At 47.0% G+C, this 21,970-nt stretch overlaps 2 protein-coding genes across 3 annotated transcripts in view; one reads left to right on the forward strand and one right to left on the reverse strand.

The window, feature by feature from the left end:
* Nucleotides 1–12,463, forward strand: part of Diaph1 (diaphanous-related formin 1) — a 99,125-nt gene extending 86,662 nt beyond the window's left edge. For both annotated transcript variants that reach the window (XM_013020424.1, XM_013020425.1), the window contains 5 exons: nt 294–418; nt 1,039–1,203; nt 1,307–1,442; nt 3,320–3,406; nt 10,535–12,463. In XM_013020424.1, coding sequence (XP_012875878.1) covers nt 294–418; nt 1,039–1,203; nt 1,307–1,442; nt 3,320–3,406; nt 10,535–10,692 — 671 coding nt within the window. In that variant the 3' untranslated portion in view covers nt 10,693–12,463. The remainder of the gene's footprint in view (nt 1–293; nt 419–1,038; nt 1,204–1,306; nt 1,443–3,319; nt 3,407–10,534) is intronic.
* Nucleotides 12,464–14,455: 1,992 nt separating this feature from the next.
* The window catches only part of Pcdhgc5 (protocadherin gamma subfamily C, 5), a 24,835-nt gene continuing 17,320 nt past the window's right edge, over nt 14,456–21,970 (reverse strand). The window contains 2 exon segments of the mRNA XM_013020342.1: nt 14,456–16,521; nt 18,291–18,305. Of these exon segments, the coding sequence (XP_012875796.1) occupies nt 16,253–16,521; nt 18,291–18,305 (284 nt within the window). The 3' untranslated portion in view covers nt 14,456–16,252.

Below are 21,970 nucleotides of genomic sequence, written 5' to 3' on the forward strand. Positions count from 1 at the left end.
CTTGCCTTGCATGCCTGAGGCCCTGGGTTCGATTCCTCAGCACCACATAAGCAAAAAGAAAAAAGCCAGAAGTGGTACTGTGGCTCAAGTGGTAGCGCACTAGCCTTGAGCTAAAGAGCTGAGGGACAGCGCCCAGGCCCAGAGTTCAGGCCCCACAACCAGACCAAAAATAAATAAATAAATAAAGTGCCTCCTAAATACCAGGATGTGTAGACAGTCTGGAGAGTGAACTTATGGGGTCTTCCGGCTGAAACTACCAGTAAGCTCTTGCTGTTCACTTTTGTTTCCTGTAGTTTCTGCTGAAAACTTGCAAAAGAACCTAGACCAGATGAAGAAACAAATTTCTGATGTGGAACGTGATATTCAGAATTTCCCAGCTGCCATAGAAGAAAAAGACAAGTTTGTTGAAAAAATGACTATATCCTTTCTTAAACCAACAGTTGCTCCCTGAGAGGGAGAGATAGACACAGAGAGACAGAGACAGACAGAGACAGAGAGAACAACAAAAACCCCAAAAGCTTCCTGTAAGGGAAAGGGCTCAATTATAGCAATGTTTAAATTTTTAAAAATTTTTTTCATTTAAATACATACATGGTCCTGAGAAGTTTCTCACTGTTGTAGAAGTGAAAGTAAACAATACAGATAAACTAAAAATCCCCCCCTCAATTCTTCTACTCTGTGCTATTGCCATGACACACTCTTTCTCCACTCATTCCCCTTTGCAAAGGTAACCTCTGCCTCTGATTTTTACAAAAAAATGGCATTGTGTAGCTTTTTGCCGAATATATCTTAGCCATGTTTCTACAATAGTCTGCACAATAGCCTTTTTTTTTAATTGCCGTTTCCCATTCTATAGGTGTGATATAGATTATGGTTTACCATTCCACTCTTATGGATACTTAGATTGCTTCTGTGGTTTGCCATCATGAACAATGTTATTGGACATCTTTTGTGTGTCAGTGTGCGTGTCTGAGTAATTCTCTGAGCTTGGGGAGTGGTTGTGTGCTTCTTGGTCTTGATTCTTTACTCTGGACGTACAGCTTTGTTAAGGATGCACAGGAGCAGTATAACAAGCTGAGGATGATGCATTCTAATATGGAGACTTTGTATAAGGAGCTAGGTGACTACTTTGTCTTTGATCCCAAGAAGTTGACTGTGGAAGAATTCTTCATGGATCTGCACAATTTTAGGAATATGTTTTTGGTGAGCAAGGGCTATTTGTTAAATTCCTGCAGGGTTTACATTAGTTGGTGTTGGCTATACCCATGTCTACTTCCTTCCCCCTCCCTCCCTCTCCCAACTCCAGCAAGCAGTCAAGGAGAACCAGAAGCGACGGGAAACAGAAGAAAAGATGCGAAGAGCAAAGCTAGCCAAGGAGAAGGCAGAGAAGGAAAGACTAGAGAAGCAACAGAAGAGAGAGCAGCTCATAGATATGAACGCAGGTAAGAAGTGCAGAATGACTGATGAGTTGAGAAAGGAATGTTTGGGAGACTTCTCTAAAATCCAGAGGCCAGAAAGAATGTCTTAGGTTTGAGCAAGTGATTCTTGGCAAGCTTTCCACTGAAATCTTGATGCTGGATTTCAACTTCAGTTCAGTTACTTACACAGTCTAATTTTCCTTTCCTTTGCTGGTTTCACATTATATCTCACCTCTCTTGTGAGTTAATATTATTATAACTTGTACTCTTTCCTTCTTTCCATTCAAAGCTTCTTCTGGCCTGTTTTCAATTCCTCCATTAAGTCTTTTGGGTTCTTTCCTAAAAGTGTTTTCTTGACTCTCTTTCTACCTTTGAATAGGAGCTTCTCTTCCCTTTTGGTTTATTTTTCTAAGTATAGTGTCCCTAGGACCTCAGCAGAATTACACATACCTATGAGATCTTAAACGGACAGCTTCTGGAAAGGAATAGAGAGCTGGCTGCCCTCTCCTTATAAGAGACTTTCAGCAGTCTCTTATTTCACTACCAGAAGCATGTCTTTGTTGAACCATATGGTCTCAATTACTGGCCCTCTTGTTTCCTGTCTCTGCTTTTTTCCTGCTGTAGATTCCCTGCCCCCTCTCCTCCCAGGCAGCGGAAATACAGCAAATACAGCATATGTTGCTCATGGCACTGAGCTGAACCTGGGGGGCCATGAGCCTTCTGCAAGGGAATGCTTCTCAATCTGTTAGAAATCATGGTGCTTGCTTTCTTTGCTGAGCGCAAGTGGCAAGGGCTATTATAATACCTCTATTACACTTTTCTCCAAAGTAGTGCCCTCAGTTGAATATAAATAGCAAACTTGTTCCAATAATGCCATTGAAGGTCACACCAAGTATCCTTCATCATCCCATTCAATCTGGGGTTTTTCTCTGAATTGGCTAGGGTGCCCTAGGGAGGATGGAGTCTGTTTGACGTATGGGATAAGGGCCACACCCGGTCAACAGGTGGCGTAGTGGACCCAGACCTTGTCCTGTTCATGGTACTTGGGTCAAGCAAGTGAGGTTAGAATGTAGGTCAACTGCACTGGTAATATTCAGACAGCAGGTGGCGCTAGGGGCAATGAGCCCTTCTTACAGCTGGCAGCCAACCTGCTCCTTGGGATTTCACAGTTTCAGATTTCACTATCCTGAGCTGTTACCATGGAAACTGAGCCAGGCTGCAACTAGGATTCTGCTTTAACTCTTTGTATTCCAGCCAGGCTGCCTGATTCTCTTAAAAGCAGAACTGGCTTCAGGAAGATTGCAGCCACTGGAGGCAGTACTGAATTGAAGTAACAATTACCCTCTCTGAATGAGAGCATTCATGAAGAGGTTGATGTATATTAGAGTAAAACACTGTAGGACAAAGGAGTGATACAGTTGCCTTTTTTGTTTGTTTTGTTGTGGATTTTTTGGGGAGGGAGGGGAGTCTCGCTTGGTCTCTAACTTGCAATCCTTCTGCCTCCACCTGAAGAGCTGAGAGTACAAGCATGTGTCACCTTGGGTGGCATAATTGATTATTAATTTCACAATTGCAGACTCTCTGCTTATCTAGTCTAAAGAGACAGTTTTGTCATTTACTGTATGATACTGTACTGTATTTACTGGTGAATATAGAGAAGGTAGCAATGAAGGAAAATATCCCAAGGTTTGCACAGAATAGTTGGCATGAAGCATTTTCACCACTTTTAAACACAAGTAAACATAGGCCTGTAAGACTTGAGATTGGGCCTTCCTTGACTTTTCAGAGCTGTCAGCCATTGTCAGAGAGTGAAGCCAAGCAATAGGCATTTCATGGGAAGCTTGACATTTGACAGGTAGATCTGACTAAAGAGTTTACCTCTCTATCTTTTTTCATGACAGAGGGTGATGAGACGGGTGTGATGGACAGTCTTCTAGAAGCCTTGCAATCAGGAGCAGCATTCCGACGGAAGCGAGGACCCCGTCAGGGTAAGTAAGCAAATGGAACCCAGCCTGGTTGTTGAAGAGTGTGAAACCTCTGTACTCCTGGTACTGCAAGTATAGGACTAAAGAGCAGATAATGATGCTCTAGGGTTTAGAAACTTCTCCTATTTTTGCATGGAGAGTGGATTATCTAGTCTTTTTTTCTTCCACAATAGAAAGTTCTAAAGAGAAAACTGGTAACAAATCAATTCATTTGACTCATATTTTTTCTAGAAATTTGAAACAAGGAAACCATGCTTTACGACATTGAAAGGACTTAGTGGGCATTTGTGTACATGAAAAAATAATTGACCTAAATAGAGAACCATGTATTAGGTATAGATTAAAATACAAAGGAAAAGTCAAAGACCTTATTTTCAACTTAGTAGCAAGTATAAAATTCTGTAAGAGGCCAGGCGCAGGTGGCTCATACCTGTAATCCTACTCAGGAGGCTTAGATCTGAGGATTGCAGTTCAAAGCCAGCCCAAGCAGGAAAGTCCATGAGACTCTTATGTCCAATTAACCACCAGAAAACCAGAAGTGGCGCTATGGCTCAAGTGGTAGAGTGCTAGCCTTGAGCCGAAGAGCACAGGAACAGCGCCCAAGCCCAGAGTTCAAGCCCCACAACTGACAAAAAAAAAATGCAAGAGGTAGTAAGATGTCATTGTCCTCAAATGTAAGAGAATAGAGGAACATCTCAAGGATTGTGCTTGGTCAAAGAACTGCCTTCTTCTTTGGATGCACTTACACTCCATTATCCTTGCCTTCCCCACTCAGTGCAACCTCCTCTACACTGAGCCAGAGCCTCTAAAAAGTTATGGACATAGGACATATAAATAATCCAGGCATTAGGATGAGAATTAATGGGTAGTTCAAAAGATGTAGCCAAGGCTGCTCCCCATGTGGGGATGACCTGTATCATTGTATCTACTGAGGATCCTTTGGGGCTAGGAATGATGGCTTCTTTCCCAGATTGAAGGATGAGAGTTACATCAAAACATCACTAAAGACTCCTTCTTGTGAGGGAGTTAAAGCGAGGTTACTTACTAGCTGATAGGCTTTGTACTTTGTGCTTTGTACTTTACTTAAAGGTTATTGTAAAGAGAAGAATTGTATATCTAGTTTGGGGCAGTGCTAAGCTTTTTTTTTTTTTTTTGTCGGTCATGGGACTTGAACTCTGGGCCTGGGCGCTGTCCCTCAGCTCTTCAGCTCAAGGCGAGCGCTCTACCACTTGAGCTACAGCGCCACTTCCGGTTTTCTGGTGGTTTATTGGAGATAGGAGTCTCACGGTCTCTCCTGCCCGGGCTGGCTTTGAACCGCGATCCTCAGATCTCAGCCTCCTGAGTAGCTAGGATTACAGGCGTGAGCCACCAGCGCCTGGCTAGTGCTAAGCTTTTAATACAGTGATGTCTCTAGGATCTACAATGCCTGTCAAAGCCTAGGAAGGATCAGGGATTCAGAGTATACCAACCTACATAAACTCAGTGCCCTGGCCCAAATTTCATAGATCACTATGCATTTCATATGTGATGGCTGACTTCTCCCTATACTCTGAATATATCCTTCTGAGAGATATTCTGTAAGACTTTAAAAAGAAAACTCATACTCATTTTAGGGGTCATCCCCTTAGAACTAGATTGCTAGAAGGGAGAAGTAGGGATGAAGAACTTAGAACTCACTGAGTTAGAGCATTCAGTCATAGACAGGCATTTGGGTGGAAGACATGGCTAGTAATACTATTTGGTATGTAGTCTTTAGAACTTTCCACGGCATTGTTTCCACCCACCATGCAATGTGGTTTGGCTTAACATTAAATACAACAAAAACACTAAATATTAAGTCTAATGAAAAGTACTTCATCTTACTACACTGTCTTCCATGTTTCTCTCAGCTAAGCTCCAGCCTACATTCAACTTCAGTGGGGAATTCCCTTTTTAAACCTTTTCCTGTGAAGCTATACTAGAATCCCAGATGCTTCCTGTACACAAGAAGCCAGACATCAGTGGCTTCCCTATACTTGGGAGGCCCTGTTTCTACTTCTTTCCAAGTGGAAAACCAGGCAGCGGAAGCAGGGATTTTGTCAGAACCTACCCTTTCAGCACAGAACAACCTAAATTAGTCAAAATACTGTCCAAGGTTAAGAGGGAAAACAGAGAGAAGGAGGAGAATGGGGCAGGAGATGGATGGAGCAAGGGAGAAAAAGGGGGAGGACAGAGAGAGAATGCTGAATTGAAAAGAGGAAGATGAGAATTACATGGGTGTCACTCTAGCCTGTACCCTTGTCTGTCTCAGGGTATGCTAAGCACTCTGAGGGTGTCTGGGAGAAGCTCTTTGTGGAGGCAACTCTTTTTCTCTGGCAAGCTTCTTAGACTGTGGTACTTTCATATAAAGTAAAGTGGCCTCACACTGAACATAAAGAGAAGGTTAGGCATGAAGCTGGAGTGCAGAGCACACAGGACTAGGGTGTGATAAAAAAGACCCCAAGTCAGATCTAGTTCTCGTGCTTTAAGGTTTACCTTAAAGAAGTACCTCTATGTTTTCTTTTGTATAAAATAAGAAACTAGAATGCTTTCTAAGGTGCTTTCCAGTACTAGTATTTTTTTTTAATGCCATGCAGTAGGATTAAGAGAAGAAAGGAGAGATTGGAACTTAGAAGGCACAATTCTCTTAAGTACTAAGGCTCCAGCAGCCTAGGTTTCTCTGTAGGGCTTCTGGACCCAACTGTTCCATCCCTTGTCTAGCTCACTCTTAACTTCCTCTGATTGCTCAGAGCCAAAGAGCTAGAATCACTGTCAAGCATATCTTCCTAACAGTCTTTCCATTCCCAAGGAGGCAGCTGTCCCTATTCACAGACACTGGCCTTTTCCCCAGAGTCTGCAGGAATGTTAAAATCTTCCGGTCTCTGGAGATGGGAGGGAGTAACCAGTAGACAGAGACCCATTGAGGAGCTGGAAGAGAGGAGTTACTATCAGGGCTGTTCATTACAAGCAGCATTTAAACTGCTATGGTCTACAGGGTGTGGGAGAACAATGGTTTAAGTGTAAAGGGGAAGAATTCATGTGATTGTATTTCAGCTGCTATTTCTGGCCCATGATTGAGTCAGCTTGTGGTTTTAGTGACTCAACTTTTATCTCCATAACTGAATTGTAACCTCTCATACACTGGCCGCTTGCTCACTGTGATATAAGACAAGAGAAAAAGAAATATATTGCTCTCTCTCCTTTCCTTCCCTCTTCCACTTCCTAGCAGGCCTACACTAATAGAACTGTCTAGGTTAGCTCTAAAGAACCTAGTGATTAGTATCTGACCTGCTTATAGATAAAAAGAATTAAGGTCTTGCCAAGATCTGTACACTTGGCTAATGATAGAGCCATGACTATAGTCTCCTTTTGTGAATTCATGTCCAGGGCTATTTCCACTGAGTCTACATGATTGATTAGACAAATGATGACATTGGCCTCTATGTGTGGGCCAGAAATACTCTTTCATATGTCTTGGACATGGTGAAATGACTTCAGGGAGATTTTTCTGGTGACCACCCCCCCCTCCGGGTCTATATACAAGGTGAATAACAATGATCCTATACCACTACTTACTCTTTCATCTGTTTTGTAAAAATAGGGTGGGAAGTATAATTAGGAGAGCTTTAGACAGAAATGAGTTATTTAGGATGGTAATGATTGTCCCATCTGTCCTAGTTTCCTCTTCCCTAAGGAAGCTTATTAAAAAGAGCACTTCAGGGCTGGGATGTAGCTCAGTGGCAAAGCGCTTGCCTAGCAATTGCAACGTCCTGGGTTTGATCCCCAGTACCAAAAAAGAAAAGACAAAAAAAAAAAAATACAGTTAAAAAGAGCACTTCTTCCTAAGGAGTGGTTCCTACCTAGCCTTTGTTTTATAAGGGTCTTTTCCAAATCATTAATCTCTAACTATACTCCTAGTATTACATGGTTAATTTTGGAGATGTTTTTATCCTAGCCCACCCCCAACTTCTAGAAATCTAGCCTTAGAGAACTTTGACCAGTACCTCAAGTTTGTCTTGTTACCCCTTCCCCCTAGTCTGAGAGCCCATTCTCTTATAAGTGAACAAATGAATAATCTCACATCCATCTGTTTAGTCAAAAAAAATGCAGACTTTGTTCTGTGGCTACTTTTTAGTAGTCATAACTTAGGCTAAAGATCAGGAGAAAAGGAAGAAGGCAGTTTTCCTTGGTTGGTTTTTTCTCAGCCTAATGGTGGCCTTATGGGACAGAGTGGTAGCTAGGATGCTTGGGTTCTGTTGATTCTGTTGCCAGTTACAGCTAGAGCTTTCCCATCCCTGACATTGGCTCACATCATGTTCATCCCCAGTGTACCCACTGGCTCACTTCAAACCAAGATCCTCACATGTTAGGAGCTAGGATTATAGGCTTGAGCTACCAGCACCTGGCTAAAACTTCTTGATGTAGAAAAATCCTGAAGCACCATTAAATTAGAAACCAAAGGAGTCTTCTAAGTTATAGAGGAAGAAACCAAGGAAATAATCAACTTAAGACTTGCCATACCCCGGGCAGGTGTTCTATAAGACAGGTGTTATTTTAACACCTACACTAGATATCCACTAGAGCCAGATACACTCAGGTGTTCATGTGTACATACATACATACACACACACATACACACTAATAGTTGTGATACTTCTCAACTTCTGCAGTCTGAATTTAAGAGAACAGTAAAGGGGTAGTGATCCATCCATTACCTTTTGGAAGATGAGGAATGAGGCTCTGGAGTAGTGCACACTTTAGAAAAGAGAGGAAATGCTGAAAAGGTTTGAAGCTGGCCTCTGGAAGATTTTGCCAGTAAGGAGAGAATAAGAAGGTAGGAAGGGGCTGGGAAGGTGGCTCAGTGGTAGAGCGCTTGCCTTGCATGCCTGAGACCCTGGGTTCAATTCCTCAGCACCACATAAGCAAAAAGAAAAAACCCGGAAGTGGCGCTGTGGCTCAAGTGGTAGAGCGCTAGCCTTGAGCTGAAGAGCTGAGGGACAGCGCCCAGTCCCAAAGTTCAGGCCCCACGACCAGACCCCCCCACAAAAAAAAATAAATAAAAGAAGGTAGGAGGGCCCACATGTTGCCACTATAGTTGCACTCAAGTGGGTTGCTCTTCCTCACCTCAGTGGCTGAGGTAGTAGTGTTGGTGTTTGTAATCCACAGTGGCAGGTGGAAACCCTGGAGTGCAGATCACACCTCTCTGTTCTATTGCATGCGTCAGGGTCTTCACTGTTCTTTCTTCTCTTGGTAGATAACCTTTTGTGCTTTGGGGAAGAGGAAGAGGGGAAGGAGGAAGAGACCTTTAAGTTGGTAACCTGTGGGCATGCTGTGTGCTCCCTGCATGACCTGTAGTGTGAAAGGGTAGTGCTGGGTCATGGCTCTGCAGAGAGCCTGACAGCTCTTCTGAAGACTTGGCCTCTCTGACCCTGCTTGGTTCTGCCTACCTCAAGCTTTTTGCTGGTCCAAAGGAGGTACTTTGTTCATGGCTCCTCTGGACTCTTCCTTGCTGCTCACATCCTGCAGCTTTCATTTAGGAGTACTAGACTAATTTTCATCTACTCTTCCTTAAGGAACTGGTTTTAGTTCACTCCAGCTTTTCCAGGTCCCCAGGAAAAGTTGTCTCTCTTTTAAAATTTGAATTATAATTACTTACTATGTCTAAAATTCATTTTAAAAGGTGTGATTCATAAGTTTTTGGTACAGTCACAAGAACATGCAACTTCAATCACTGTTTAATTATAGAACTTTTTTTTTAATCTCCAAACCATCACTTTTAAAAAAATGATACATAAAAAATATATTGGGTACCTAGTAATATTTCAGTGCATGTACACATACTCTGTAATGTTCAAATCGGGGTAAACGTCTTTCTCCTCCAACACTTTTCTGTCTTTGGTAATTAGCAGTCACTTCTGATTCTTCCCCTCTCTCAACCATTGCTTTCTATCTCTGTGGATTTGCCTAGGCTGAATGGAATCATGGCATATATGGCCTTTTGTATCTGTCTTCTTCAGCTAGGCTGCTCTTTGGGTACATGTAGTCTCTCTGTACTGCTTCTAAGACAGGAGAAGAGAGGACATTATGAAATGGGCCTGGTACCAAAGGGCAGCCAGATAAGATCCTAAGTCTGAATTCCATAAATGAATACAGTTGAAGAGAAATTCAATGGTTGATTGGTTTTTCATTTCCTTTGTGTGATGGCAACTAGAACTTCACAATTCCTTAGTCACTTGGGTTGAGATCTGCATCCCCTCTTGGCCATCCTTGATCTCCTGACTTCTGGCATACATTAATCTTTTCCCATACAATGCATGCATTAGGAGAACATAAGTACACACACACACACACACACACACCCCTATACCTTATAGAGTCCTTGAGAGGTGGAAAAGAAGCAGACATGGGGAGGAACATGTGATATGCATGCAATATTAGTGTTGTTGCTTTTCTTTACAGGTGTTGTTATCTTAGTCTATGTAGGGCCACTTTCTGCTAAGTAACAGCCTTTCTGCAGCTGGCATGTGTTTTGGCTTAACAGCTTTCTTCAGTAGACCACTGAAAAAAATATTACCTATTAAGCTTTAGCATATTTAATTCCAGTAAACTATGATGAGAAAATGGACTTTGAGTACTTTTTCTCTCCAGTTCCTACTGTGTAGCTGTATTTAGATCTTGGTACCATCATCACACAAGGGAGCAAGGACAAGATTTGCCCTTTTATACAATATTCTTACATTCTTTTCCATTTAAAACTACCCCACATGTTGAGGCTCTGTTCCTCCATTTTCAAAGTAAAGGGCCTATGTGTGAACTAGACAAGGCAGCCATATGTGCATGGCTTCTGCTGCGTATCTGCTGTAAAGGTGGAAAGAAATAGAAGGACCACAGTTCAAAGTCTCCCCTGGGCAGGAAAGTCTATGAGACTCTCATCTCCACTAAACTACCAAAAAAAAAAAAATGCCAAAAGTAGAACTTTGGCTCTGGTGGTAGAGCAGAAAATCTCAGAGACAGAGCCCAGGCCCGAGTTCAAGCCCCAGGATCAGCACAAAGAAAAAAGAAATTAGGAATATGAGTCTTCCATGGACAGATCTGTCATGTCTTCTCTTGCAGCCAACAGAAAGGCCGGGTGTGCAGTCACATCTTTGCTAGCTTCGGAGCTGACCAAGGACGATGCCATGTCTTCTGTTCCTGCCAAGGTGCCCAAGAACAGTGAAGGAATCCCCACAATCCTTGAGGAAGCCAAGGAGCTGGTTGGCCGTGCAAGTTAAACTGGGCTCTGTGGCCATGGCAGTTCCTAAATGGATCCCGGACTGTGCACCTGAAGCATGTGCCTAAAGGGCCAAGGGGACATTCCTCTGAGGCGGCCATTCCTACCACCTGACCCTGCCTTTCTGCCTGGCCTGCTGCCCTCTGAACACCTACAGCTTCAGCTGCCTGGAGGCCAGAGGAAAAGGGCAGTGTGGGGAGGTCTGAGCCCAACCCAGCCAGCCCTGGCTGTCGTTACCAAAGCAGGGTCTGTGTGTGCTGCCTTAACCCTGTCTCCTCTCTGTTACCCAGAGGGCCTGGTCTCAGGCAAGGTCCAGCCTGCTTTTCTCAGCCCGACTTTATAGTGGGCATTCCCTTAGGTCAATCTTGCTGATTTTGTGCTTTTCTTTTGTGGTTTCTCTGGCCCTGAGAAACAGCATGGGGCTTGTGAACCTATGGGTAGATCCCTCGTCTTACTGCTATCACCTCGGCTCTTCTTCCTGGCTATTATTTATTACTAGTGCTGTGGCATTGGGAATTGCTTCTGAGGAAGCAGGGGAGCAAATCCCACCCTTAACCCCACCTTCTTGGGAAAAACCTCCTAAACAAGGCTCTGGACCACTTGTTCCACTGTGCCCCAGGCCTGAGCCCACAGGGCATAGTAACAGCATGGGGCCTGCCCCCAGCCTGCTGCTTGCTATGCTTTATGCCCTTGCTTCCCTGGACCCTCTGCACCAGCCCCCAGGCCACTGAGCCAAGGTCTCTTCTCACGCCTTCCCTAGAGAGCTTTGGTGCATCTCATTTGGAGATAGGCTATATAGTTCACCATCCCAGCACCTAACCCTCTGTCTCCAAGGATATGGGAGGTGGAGCCTCCTGGCTGAGAAATTGTTTTGCATATGGATCTATTTTTGTATGAAAAAAAAATTTTTTAAGATAACTTCCTTTTCCCTTCCCCTTCCATAATGTAAGAGGTTTTGATGTAGGTTCAGGAGTTCCTGAGGATTCTTCTTTGGCTTCCATCCTGAACATGCCCTAGACCTTGGCCTCAGCCCTTAAAACTTCTGAGGCCAAGGCAGATCACTCCCAGCACCACTTATGGGCCAAGATGAGTCTCCTCTGATTGGGCTAAGCCAGGTCCTCAGAATAGCAGGAGCTCTGGGGCCACAGTTTATGAATTTAATTATCAAGCCAAATGTGCAGAAGCTAACTAGACGCTGGGAAGTGAGAGAGGGTATCCTGCACACTGTACCCTTGCTCCCATCTGCATAGTGTGCAAACCAAACTGCTTGGTGGCCCAACCTCAGGATCAGGAAGCTCACATTCTCTGGCTAAGGGTGACAGTTTTGCCCTCATGCTCCTTGCAGCTTTCAAACCACAGCTACTGAGAGTGGCACTGTTTGGGTTTGGCCCAGAATTAGAGCTGTTAGCCCAGGGGGAGCTTAGGAGACCTGAGGGCACCTACAGAAGGGGCTTTGTGGCCAGCAAGGAAGGTTGGGTTGCTAAGCTTGTGTCTGAAGGGGCACTGGAAGCTCCTCTGAATGATTCCTGGAGAGACTATGGGACAGGAAGGCTGTCGCTCCCCTGGGTCACCTACTTCCCCTTGCTCGATGACATCTGGGGCTTTGGCCCTTTCTTTTTTAAATCTACTTTAGTAAGATGCATTTAATAATAAAAAAAAAAAGTAAGGGGACAAACGCAAACCTGTTCGCCTCACCTCTGGGGCTTCTGGGGTGCCATCACCTCTTGTCTGATGGGTTTGTTTCCAACAGTTAATAAAGCATTGAAACAGTGCCAGCTGCCTTCTTCACTCCAGTCTGGGTGCCTCTGATTCTTCTGTGTCACATCTCTGGTTTACCTGATAAACTAGGCAAAAACTAAAGCTATCAGACACTATACTTGGGCCCAGGGCCCAGGTCAATATATTATTCCATGGTGTTTCTGAATGGCAGATCTTGCCTCAGGATCATTTTCTCTCATTAATGAAATAAGGTAATCAGTCCAGGTTCATGGCTCTTCAACAGTTCTACCTCTTGGCTTAGAGCCCTTTAATTCTTAAATCTCCTCACTTCTCCACATCCCCAGATGTCCTCGTTTACTTATGGTTACCTGTGCCTCCTGTGCAAAGCAGAGCATCTGATTCCCATTCCCATGCTTGGCAGTTCAGGAACCTCTGACCACATTCTAGGCTAGAGGGCATTAAGGCTAGGGCTGGAAAGCTGGGCTCATCTTGCAGAGGTCAGAGCAGGAGGTCGAACTCCAGATGACTTGCCACTATGGACCATGCAAACCTTACAGCAATAAGCACGTCTAGTATGGACAGGGAGGGACCTGGAGAGGACTGCAAACCCACTTGTGCAGCCTCTAAAAAGCCCTTTAAATAGTCCCAATGCCGGCTGGGGCAGCTGCCTCCCCGTTATAGCCAGAGGTGTGGGGGTGGCTGCCTGCCTCCACCCTTCCTCTCCCAGGCCCTGGGTTTCTGGCTCAGACATTTACAGGCACACATACCAATTAGGGGACCAACCACTGCTGCTCATGAGCTCTCCCCGTCTGCTGCTACGCCTGGAATAGAACCCAGGCGCCCGGCACCCCGCCCCTTTGCACGCCCCTTTGCACCCCAGCAGAGAAACAAAACTCTGCTCCCATCTCAGCTTGCAAGCCACCCTTCCTCCCAAGCAAGAAAGTCGCCTCCAGATGCTCGGTTGGAAGGCTTGGTTTCCATGACAACAGACCTGAGGCGGCAGAACCTGCCTCAGAGAATCCTAATGGAGAAAAGCCCAGAGACCGCCTCCCCCTGCTCTGGACTTGGGCAAACCTTCGCTGACCCTCCTAATAACCCCAAAGCGTTTCTGCCCGTCTCTTCCTGATCCTCCTTCCCCTTTTTCGGCGTTTTCAAGGGACTGCAGCAACCTAGCAAATCGATGTGCTCTGAGGGGTGGGGGATGGGACAGCGGGGGGGGGGCGAATGGAGAAGCACCCCAGAGGTGGGAGGATGGGGCGAGCTGGGTCTGTCATTTCTTCCTGCACGTCCTTTCAGTCCTCTTTACCCCCTCCAGAAAGGGATGCCCTCCTAGAGCCATGAACAGAAATTCAAATTCCAAATAGGGAACCTGAGACCCAGGCTGTGGACTCAGCCTGGAGAGAGAATCGCCTCCGCTTTCCCCCCTGCATTCATTCCCTCCCACGTTGCGGTGTTCCCCCAAGCCTCTAGGCAGTGGGGGGCGGGTTGAGGGTGTGTGGATGGAGGCGGAAGAGAGAATCCATCTTCCTAAGCCCTAGCCAGTGCGCGCTGAGGGGGCGGGGTGGTAATGTTAGTGGAAAGGGACATGCGCTAAGGAAGCGTACCCTGCGTCCTCAGCGCTGCTGGCCCAGCGCCGACCAGCCCCCACCCCCACCGCCGCCCCGCCCGCACAGGGGCTCCTCTTCTGCCCGGAGACTGCTGCCTAACGCAGACAGCCGCAAGCGTATTACTGCGCACTCAATTGCACACGGACACGCGGCAGTCAAGCTCCCCGCCCCACGACGGGCGCGCCAGCCCATCACACGCCGCATTCAGGTGCACAAGCACTCTTCCAGCCCATCGCACAGTTACAGATGCACAAAGGTGTAGGAAGCACGCACAGCCATATTGGATAGCCGTAGACACGGCGACATTCTCTGTCACCCCCACACACACACTCAATGACACAAAACCAAGACTCAAACTGTCATCTTCCCAAACCTGTTTTTTTTCCTACACAAATGCCAGGGACTCCATTTCTCCAACAGAAACAACCAGCCTTTCAGAAGAAATCTTTTTATTATTTTTTTTTCGAAGAAAAAAGCCATATAAATATTAGAGTATAAAACTTGCGTGAGATACAGGAAGGGACTGGGGGTGGGAGCTACGTGACTATGCAAAGAGAAGCGCTTATAGAAGAGTCAGTACCAGGGAGGGGGGTCGCCGCAGCGCGTGGACACAGCACAAAACACAGCACGGGCCGCCGCAGGCAGATTCAAGGACAGACGGCTGCGCCAGCCTGCCGCCCGCTGCCCACTCGCCATCACGTAAAAGCACACCGCACTACACTATCGGCTATTCTACACCAGCCGGGGGAGGGGGCTCTACACTATACTGTAAGGGCTGGGATAGGGTTCTCTAGAGGCCCCGCTGGATGAGCGGGACCACAGGGGCAGAAGGGAGTGGGGAGGGGAAAGTCTATACACAAGGAGGCACTGGGGGACTTTAACCAGGCTCTGGCCACTAGGGGGCGGAGGAGGGCCCTGGGCAGTGGCCTTCACCGAGAAGAAAGGGCACCTGGCAGGGAGAGTTTAAAAGAGGCTTGAAGAGGGCAAGGACCTTGCCTGGAGAAGCCCCATGATGGGCTGAGACTTTCGGTCCATTTGGTCCCTGCTCTAGCTCCTTTGGCCCCAATCTAGGGATCAAGAATGGCCTCCTTGGGCCTTCCTTCCCACTGGGGCTCCATGGACCCTTCCACTGGGGGGCACCTCTGGAGTACCCAGCACCCACAGAGGTTCCTCTGACCTCTCCAGAGGACCTGACCCTAAATCCACTCAGAGCTTCCTTGGACTGAAATGCCAGTTTAAATCCATTGGTCCCGGTAGCTCAGCCCCCAAAGCTGGCTGCCTAGGCTGAACCCAATATAGAAGATGGAGGATCCAGCCTAGTACGCGTTTATGGCTGGAATTTGAGGATTTGGCTAGTATTCGGGGACATACAGAGCCTTCTGCAAGCCCCTGGTAACCTTGGGCCAACCTTCATCCATCCCCCCCCAGCCATATACATACATACACTTCCCTTCTTTATCTTACCACCCCCTACTGTCTCAGAACATGCAATGTAGTCTTGTTAGAGGAGTGCTAGGGAAGTCACAGCATGCATTGGGAACATCGAACAATGAAAAACAGAAGACTGGTCCCCAGGGCATTGGGAAGAGGCTTGGTGGCAAAATGCCTTCCCTAAATCCAGCAAGTATCAGTACCATGGGGATGGTGACTGTATCCCCCAAAACTTGACCGTGAGTCTCTGCTCTAGAAGGAGGTGAAAGGGTTGGCAACAAACCCTGCTTTGGGGGAAAATTGAGAACTGAAGGAGAGGCTAGGAGGTCATGATGCTCTTCCAACTTCAGAACCATGAGCCTGTTTAGGTTACCTGGTACCTCAACACCCCCCAACCACCTTGTTCAAGGGAACTTTTAAGAGTAAGATGGGATGGGGAGGAGGGAGGCAGGGGACAAATGGCCTAATTGAGTTGGAAGATGGAGGAGTTCAGCTGAAACTAAAGGGCGTGTGACAAATGGTACTTGGTGTCCACACGTGCCCCCACAACCCCCACAGATACAGCAATTGATTGGATGGGGGTTCCCAGCAGAACTCCCCTTGCATATTCAACTCCCCCTGTGGGCAGAGAAAGGGGGGGTGTTGACTGGGCACTTGTTTCTGTTTCCCAAGGGGAGCATGGCCTTGGCCCCTACCAATATCCTGGGGGTGAGCCCTGGAATTCTGAGACCTGGGTACAGGTAAGGTGAAGCTGAGCTGGTTGGGGAGGGAGGCTGCCCTGTGGCTCTAGGCCTGGCCTCCACACTACTTCTTCTCCTTCTTGCCAGACTTCTTCTTGTTGCCATTGCCACCTGCTGGGGTTTTACCATCCCGCTTGCCAGCTGCATTGGTCAGTGTAGCATTGCTGCCTGGGATGTAGACATTCTGGCGGTAGTCAGGCACATGCTGCAGGGTGAACTGGGGTCCATAGCGAGCACTCAAGCCCATAGTGCCAGCACCCCCTCCCAGGGTGGAGCTTCCATCAGCAGCCTCTGCAAAGACAAAGAAAGGATCAGCAAGTACAGTGATAAAACCTAGGTTTGATTTCTAGGGGTGTTTTGTTTTTATTTTGTGAATTCAGGCTCTTAACCTTGCTTGGTTTGCTTGTTCAACTACCACTCTATCACTTGAACCATGCTTCTAGCCTAGCTTTTTGCTAGTTGTTTTGGAGATGGAACCTCACAGACTTTTCTGTCTGGGCTGGCTTCGCATTATGATCCTCTAGATGGTTTCTTCCTGAGTAGCTAGGATTGCAGGCATGAGCTACCAAGGCCTGGCTTCTAGCTCTTTTTCTTATTGTGATCCTATAGAAGTTTATCTAACCACCTTAGTATTATGATCTGCAAAAGGGAGGCAAGAAAGCATATCCATGGCTTTTGTGAAAACTAAACAAGAAATTCTATGTAAATTACCTAAATAGCACCTGGTGAAGGGTAAGTGCTCATAACCTGCTAGCTAGTAGCTCTCTCTCAGGGTGGACCCCAGGCCCTAAACTTTTGCCCTCACTTTTCGTGTAGGAGACTCTAGCTTCCATACTAGGCAGTGGTTATCTAATCTTATCTTTCCCTGACCAGTGCTTGTGATATAACCATAGTTCTGGTGTGTGTGCATGTGTGTGTGTGTGTGTGTGTGTGTGTGTGTGCTTACAGGCTTTCTTTTGTTTTTTTTTTTTTTTTTTTGGTCGGTCGTGGGGATTGAACTCAGCTTGGGTGCTGTCCTTGTACTCTTCAGCTGTAGGCGAGCCCTCTACTGCTTGAGCCACACTGCCACTTCCGGTTTTCTAGTGGTTTATTGGAGATAAGAGTTTCACGGAGGGCTGGGAATGTGGCTCAGTGGTAGAGTGCTTGCCTTGCATGCCTGAGGCCCTGGGTTCGATTCCTCAGCACCACATAAGCAAAAAGAAAAAAGCCAGAAGTGGCGCTGTGGCTCAAGTGGTAGAGCGCTAGCCTTGAGCTGAAGAGCTGAGGGACAGCGCCCAGGCCCAGAGTTCAGGCCCCATGACCGCCCACCCCAAAAAAAAAAGCGTTTCACGGACTTTCCTGCCGGGGCTGGCTTTGAACAGCAATCCTCAGCTCTCAGCCTCCTGAGTAGCTAGGATTACAGGCATGAGCCACCGGCACCTGGCTCTTTCTTTTGTTCTTTAAGATAGAGTCTTTGCAGCCCAAACTAGTCTGGAACTCATTATGTAGCCAGGGCTAGTAACCTCAAAGTTACAAACCTCATGCCTCTGTTTGTCAAGAGCTAGGATTACATTTCTGGTGTAATTTGACTATTACAATTCCTAGCTTCCTTCTGACCTGGGAATAGAAAGGGGAAGAGTTGAGATCCAGCATCAAAGTGCCACGATTCCTTGCCAGATGCCAGTGGCTCAACCCTATAATCCCAACTACTCAAGAAGCTGAGATCTGAGGATCTCAGTTTGAAGCTGGGCAGCAATGTCCATGACACTCATTGTTGGGACCCAATCTTAATGTTAGGACCCAGTGAGCCTATGTGACTCCACCCTGGTTAAACTCCATCTTGTTTACAAGTTTAGGAAAAATGTGGATTGCAAGTCTCTGGTAACAGAGCCTAAAGGCCAGGTGGATGCGTCATTAAGGAGCTCATATGTAACACCCCCCACCAAGGAATGCATCCCCCTCTCCCCACCCCTCCACCCCGGCCAAACCCACGCGCCAAAACTGACCAAAGTGGTAGGCTAGTTTAAACAACTGCTTAGAGATAAGTTGTAACCTCATTGGTCACCTGCATGTGGCCCAACATAACTGTAATTTTGTGCGAGTGTTGCAATGCTACTGGCCACCTGCGTTTGGCCAGCCTAAACTGCATGGCCTGTTCCCTATAAAAGTTAGCCCGTGCAGCTGGGATAGGTTCGCTCTCTGCCAAGGTGGCCCTGACCGGTCAGTCTGTTTCTAGATGCTTGGCATGAAATACAGTTTTGTCTGACTTTCGCTTTGTTTCAGTCTCGTTCCTTTGATCACAGACCCCAATATTGGGGGGCCACCCCAATACTCATCTCCAAGTAAGTACCAAAAAAAGCCAGAAGTGCAACTGTGGCCCACAATAGTAGAGCACTTGCCTTGAGAAAGGGGGGAGGGGGAGAACACCTAGGGACAGTACCCAGGCCATGAGTTCAAGCCCACACAACCAGCACACACAAAAGAAAAAAGAGAGAAACGAGCTGGGATTCAACAGTGATTTTGGCTCTCGAGGGAACATAGAAGGCCATACCAGACAGTATATGTTACAGCAGGACTCAGGCCTAGTAATATGCAAGTGTGTGCTGGAGGAAAGTCATTTCTGTCATTGCCAGCAGCGTGAACCTTACACCTTCTCCAAAGACAAAGGAGATAGAACAGAGGCCGAGAGGCAGTGTATTCTGTGAGACTAGGAAGACTACAATCCCAAGGACCAGACAGTTTAGGTACAGTGCAGATATAAGCTTGAGTGTCTGAGCCTGGTGACATTAGAGATCATTGTCAGTAACTTCCTACTACCATGCAGAGGAGTATATATCATAGCCCTAGCTTACTTGGGCCCTTCCACACTCCCTAATAGGGTTGCAACAGAACAAGGTTTCTGGGTGCTTTGTGTATATGGTCGATGTTGAAAGGCAGGGAAATGGATCACAGGTTCTGGGTGAAGATTAAAGGAGGCTGTGCTTCATCCAGTGTCTGGCATTTAGTAACTTCTCAATAAATGCTACCTGCTGCTGTCATAGCTGTCATCCTCCTCAGTGTAATGGCCTCCACTCTCCCTGGAAGTGCAGAGGTTGCTGGAAGAGACAGTTTGACTCTGTGCTCACTGCTAATTCCCTGTGCTCACCCTAATTCCTCCTCTGAGGCCCAGCAGAGTTAAAGCCCTAGGAAGGTACTGCCCAGGGAGCTCCTCCCAGCCTCCCCTGGCTCCCACCACAGACCTTGGGATCGAGTAGAGACTGACTAAAGCTGGAGAAGCTGAGTAATCCTGGGACACTAACCAGGGATTGAGAAATGGAAAGGCAGGAAATATTTTTGATGTTTGGGTAACAGAGAGAATGCAAGAAAGGGAGGGTAAGAGAAGGAAGTGCAGAGATACACTTCAGTCTTTTTCTATCAACACCCACAGCCTCCATTTTCAAATCCCCAAGCTGCGGAAGCTGAGAGCCTTCTGGAGGGGGTGGCGTATAGGAAGAGGGCCGGGGTGGGAGAGCGCAGCTGCCCACTTCCTCCACTCCCTCCCCTAGCCTTTGTATTCCTTGACTTTTCCTCGTTTTCCCTAATTAACTCCAGGAGGGAGCCAGTCCTCTCAAGCCAGCCCCTCCCCTCCAGCCGCCAGCCACTGGCAGCTTCCGCCGCCGCCTGAGAATGGGGAAGGGGGAAGGGCGGAGATCAGGCTTCAAAGAGCAAGGATTTCAGAGTGATTTAGGGGCTTCAGGAGAGGCCAAAGAGGCGCCAGAAAGTGTGAGACAGAGAAACTGGAGGAAGGACAGAGAGAGATAGAAACAGAGAAAGACAGAGACAAGAGACAGAGCTAGAAAGGTGTAGAAACAGAGAAGGGAGACAGAAAGGAAGTGTGGACCCAGTGGTCCATTCACATCCTACATGCACCCAAGATCTCTGAGAAGCATCCATAATAGGCAAAAAGGACAAAGCAACCCCATCATATGGGATTCCATGAAATTGGGATGGATCAAGATGGAGAGAAAAGTGGGGAATCCAGAGTATAACAGACTGACACTGTGTCTGATTAACCATGCCATTAGGAACTGTGTGCTCTAGGTCCAGACCCTGGATCACTCAAGCAATGCTTCTCAGCTTCCCCATCAGGAGGAAAGACATTGTTCTGCCACCTTTGGCCCTCTGGAAATGGGTTCTTCAGTAGCTCCTTCTCGTATGTCCTCCTTTCTTCCAAGACCTTATTCTAGGCAAAGCTTCTGGCTGGAAAAGGTGTGGGGATGCTGGCTTCCTATCCAGCTCCAGTTTACCACCTGTCCCCTGGCCAAGTTACCACCTGTCCCCTGGCCTCCCAACCTTCCCAGTCCAGGCTGAGGCAAAGCCAGGAAGGCCTCATGAAGCTGGCTCAGAGCTGGAGGAGCTGCAAACTGCAGCCTCCTTGGGAGCACAGCTCCCCTGAGTATTTTTTAAAGTCTCCTAAGGAAGTCTCCCTTTCCCCTCTGCAGCCAGCCAGGCCTGGTTGGGCTCCACTCCAGGAGCCTAGGAAGTAGGTGTGAAACTGAGGGCAGGCCCTGACCCCACCACATCCACCCCAAGCCCATTCCCCAGGGCCCAGGCTCTGCCTTGGGTCAGGCCCAGGGTAGGCTGGAGGGAGGGTGGAGTCTGACAGGGGAGCCTGTTGCCTTGGCTCAGCTCTAGTGAGACCTTCCCGGAAGGTTTTGAGCCATAAATACAGCTTCCATTTAAGTTTTTAACATCTGGATTTAGGCTAAAAAGCCTGTTTTCTGGCCTTAGAGACAGAAAAAGGCCTCAAGGCCACAAAAGCTAAATAGCCCTGTTTACTTCCCTCAAGAGCCAGAGTTGGCATCTCCCCAGACCCAGCCTCCTGTCTCTTTCATACTGAGTATCTGGCCTCTCAAAGGGCCACAGGCCCCACCAGACCTGGGAGAGCTCTGCCCCAGAGGCTGACAGCCCTTGCCACCTGTCCCTTCTGTGGTCTCTGTCCCTGTTCTCTGGTCATCCATAGCCCTGACCCCATTTACCCTCACAGACATCTAGGGCAGAGTTGCCAGAAAAATGGCATATAGAAACTTAGGGCATTTAATTATACTTGCATTCAGGTTAACAACGAGTCATTTTTGAATAGTCTGTCTCATCTGACATTTTGAAATGTACTTATGATAATACAGCACTTATTTATCTGAAATTCACTGGGCATCCTATATTTTATCTGGCAACCCTAATCTGGAAGAAGAATGTAAATCATTAGGTCAGCCTCTAGATCAAGTAAGCTGAGAGGGGGGGAAATTGAGGCTGGATCTAAAGGCAGAGATTCCTTGTAGTAGAAAGGGTGTGAACTTGGGCATAGAGTCGGGTTAGAGTGGCAGCTGGACAGTTCAGAACTTTGGGCCTTGAGGAAAGTGACATCTCACGTTCCCCCTCTTTCAAGTGTAAATAATCAGACCTGGCTTGCAAACTGTGGAGATGTGAAAGTCTGTTTAGCATGTGCCCTGCATGGTTACAGTGCTATTTCTCTGGGTCCTCTACGCATTCATCCTCCAGGTTGGCTGCAGCGCATGGCTCTCAGTGCCTTAACCTTAACCAGCCTCCCTGCAAAGCTCATATTTGCTGTTCCACTAGTCCTTATTAATAGGCATTATTTTAAATCTGACCTTTAGCTCTGTAGGTCAATGAAGATAATGAGTAGTTTGTTACAACCACCATGTAGTGTGCATTTATTCTCTGTCACCTTGCTGAGGGCTGGATATGATGCCCTCACATTACCATGAGATCTATTCTTTTTTTTTTTTTTTTGGTCGGTCGTGGG

Source organism: Dipodomys ordii, unplaced genomic scaffold (genome assembly GCF_000151885.1).
Source record: "Dipodomys ordii isolate 6190 unplaced genomic scaffold, Dord_2.0 Scaffold50, whole genome shotgun sequence".
NCBI classification, from domain to species: Eukaryota; Metazoa; Chordata; class Mammalia; order Rodentia; family Heteromyidae; genus Dipodomys; species Dipodomys ordii.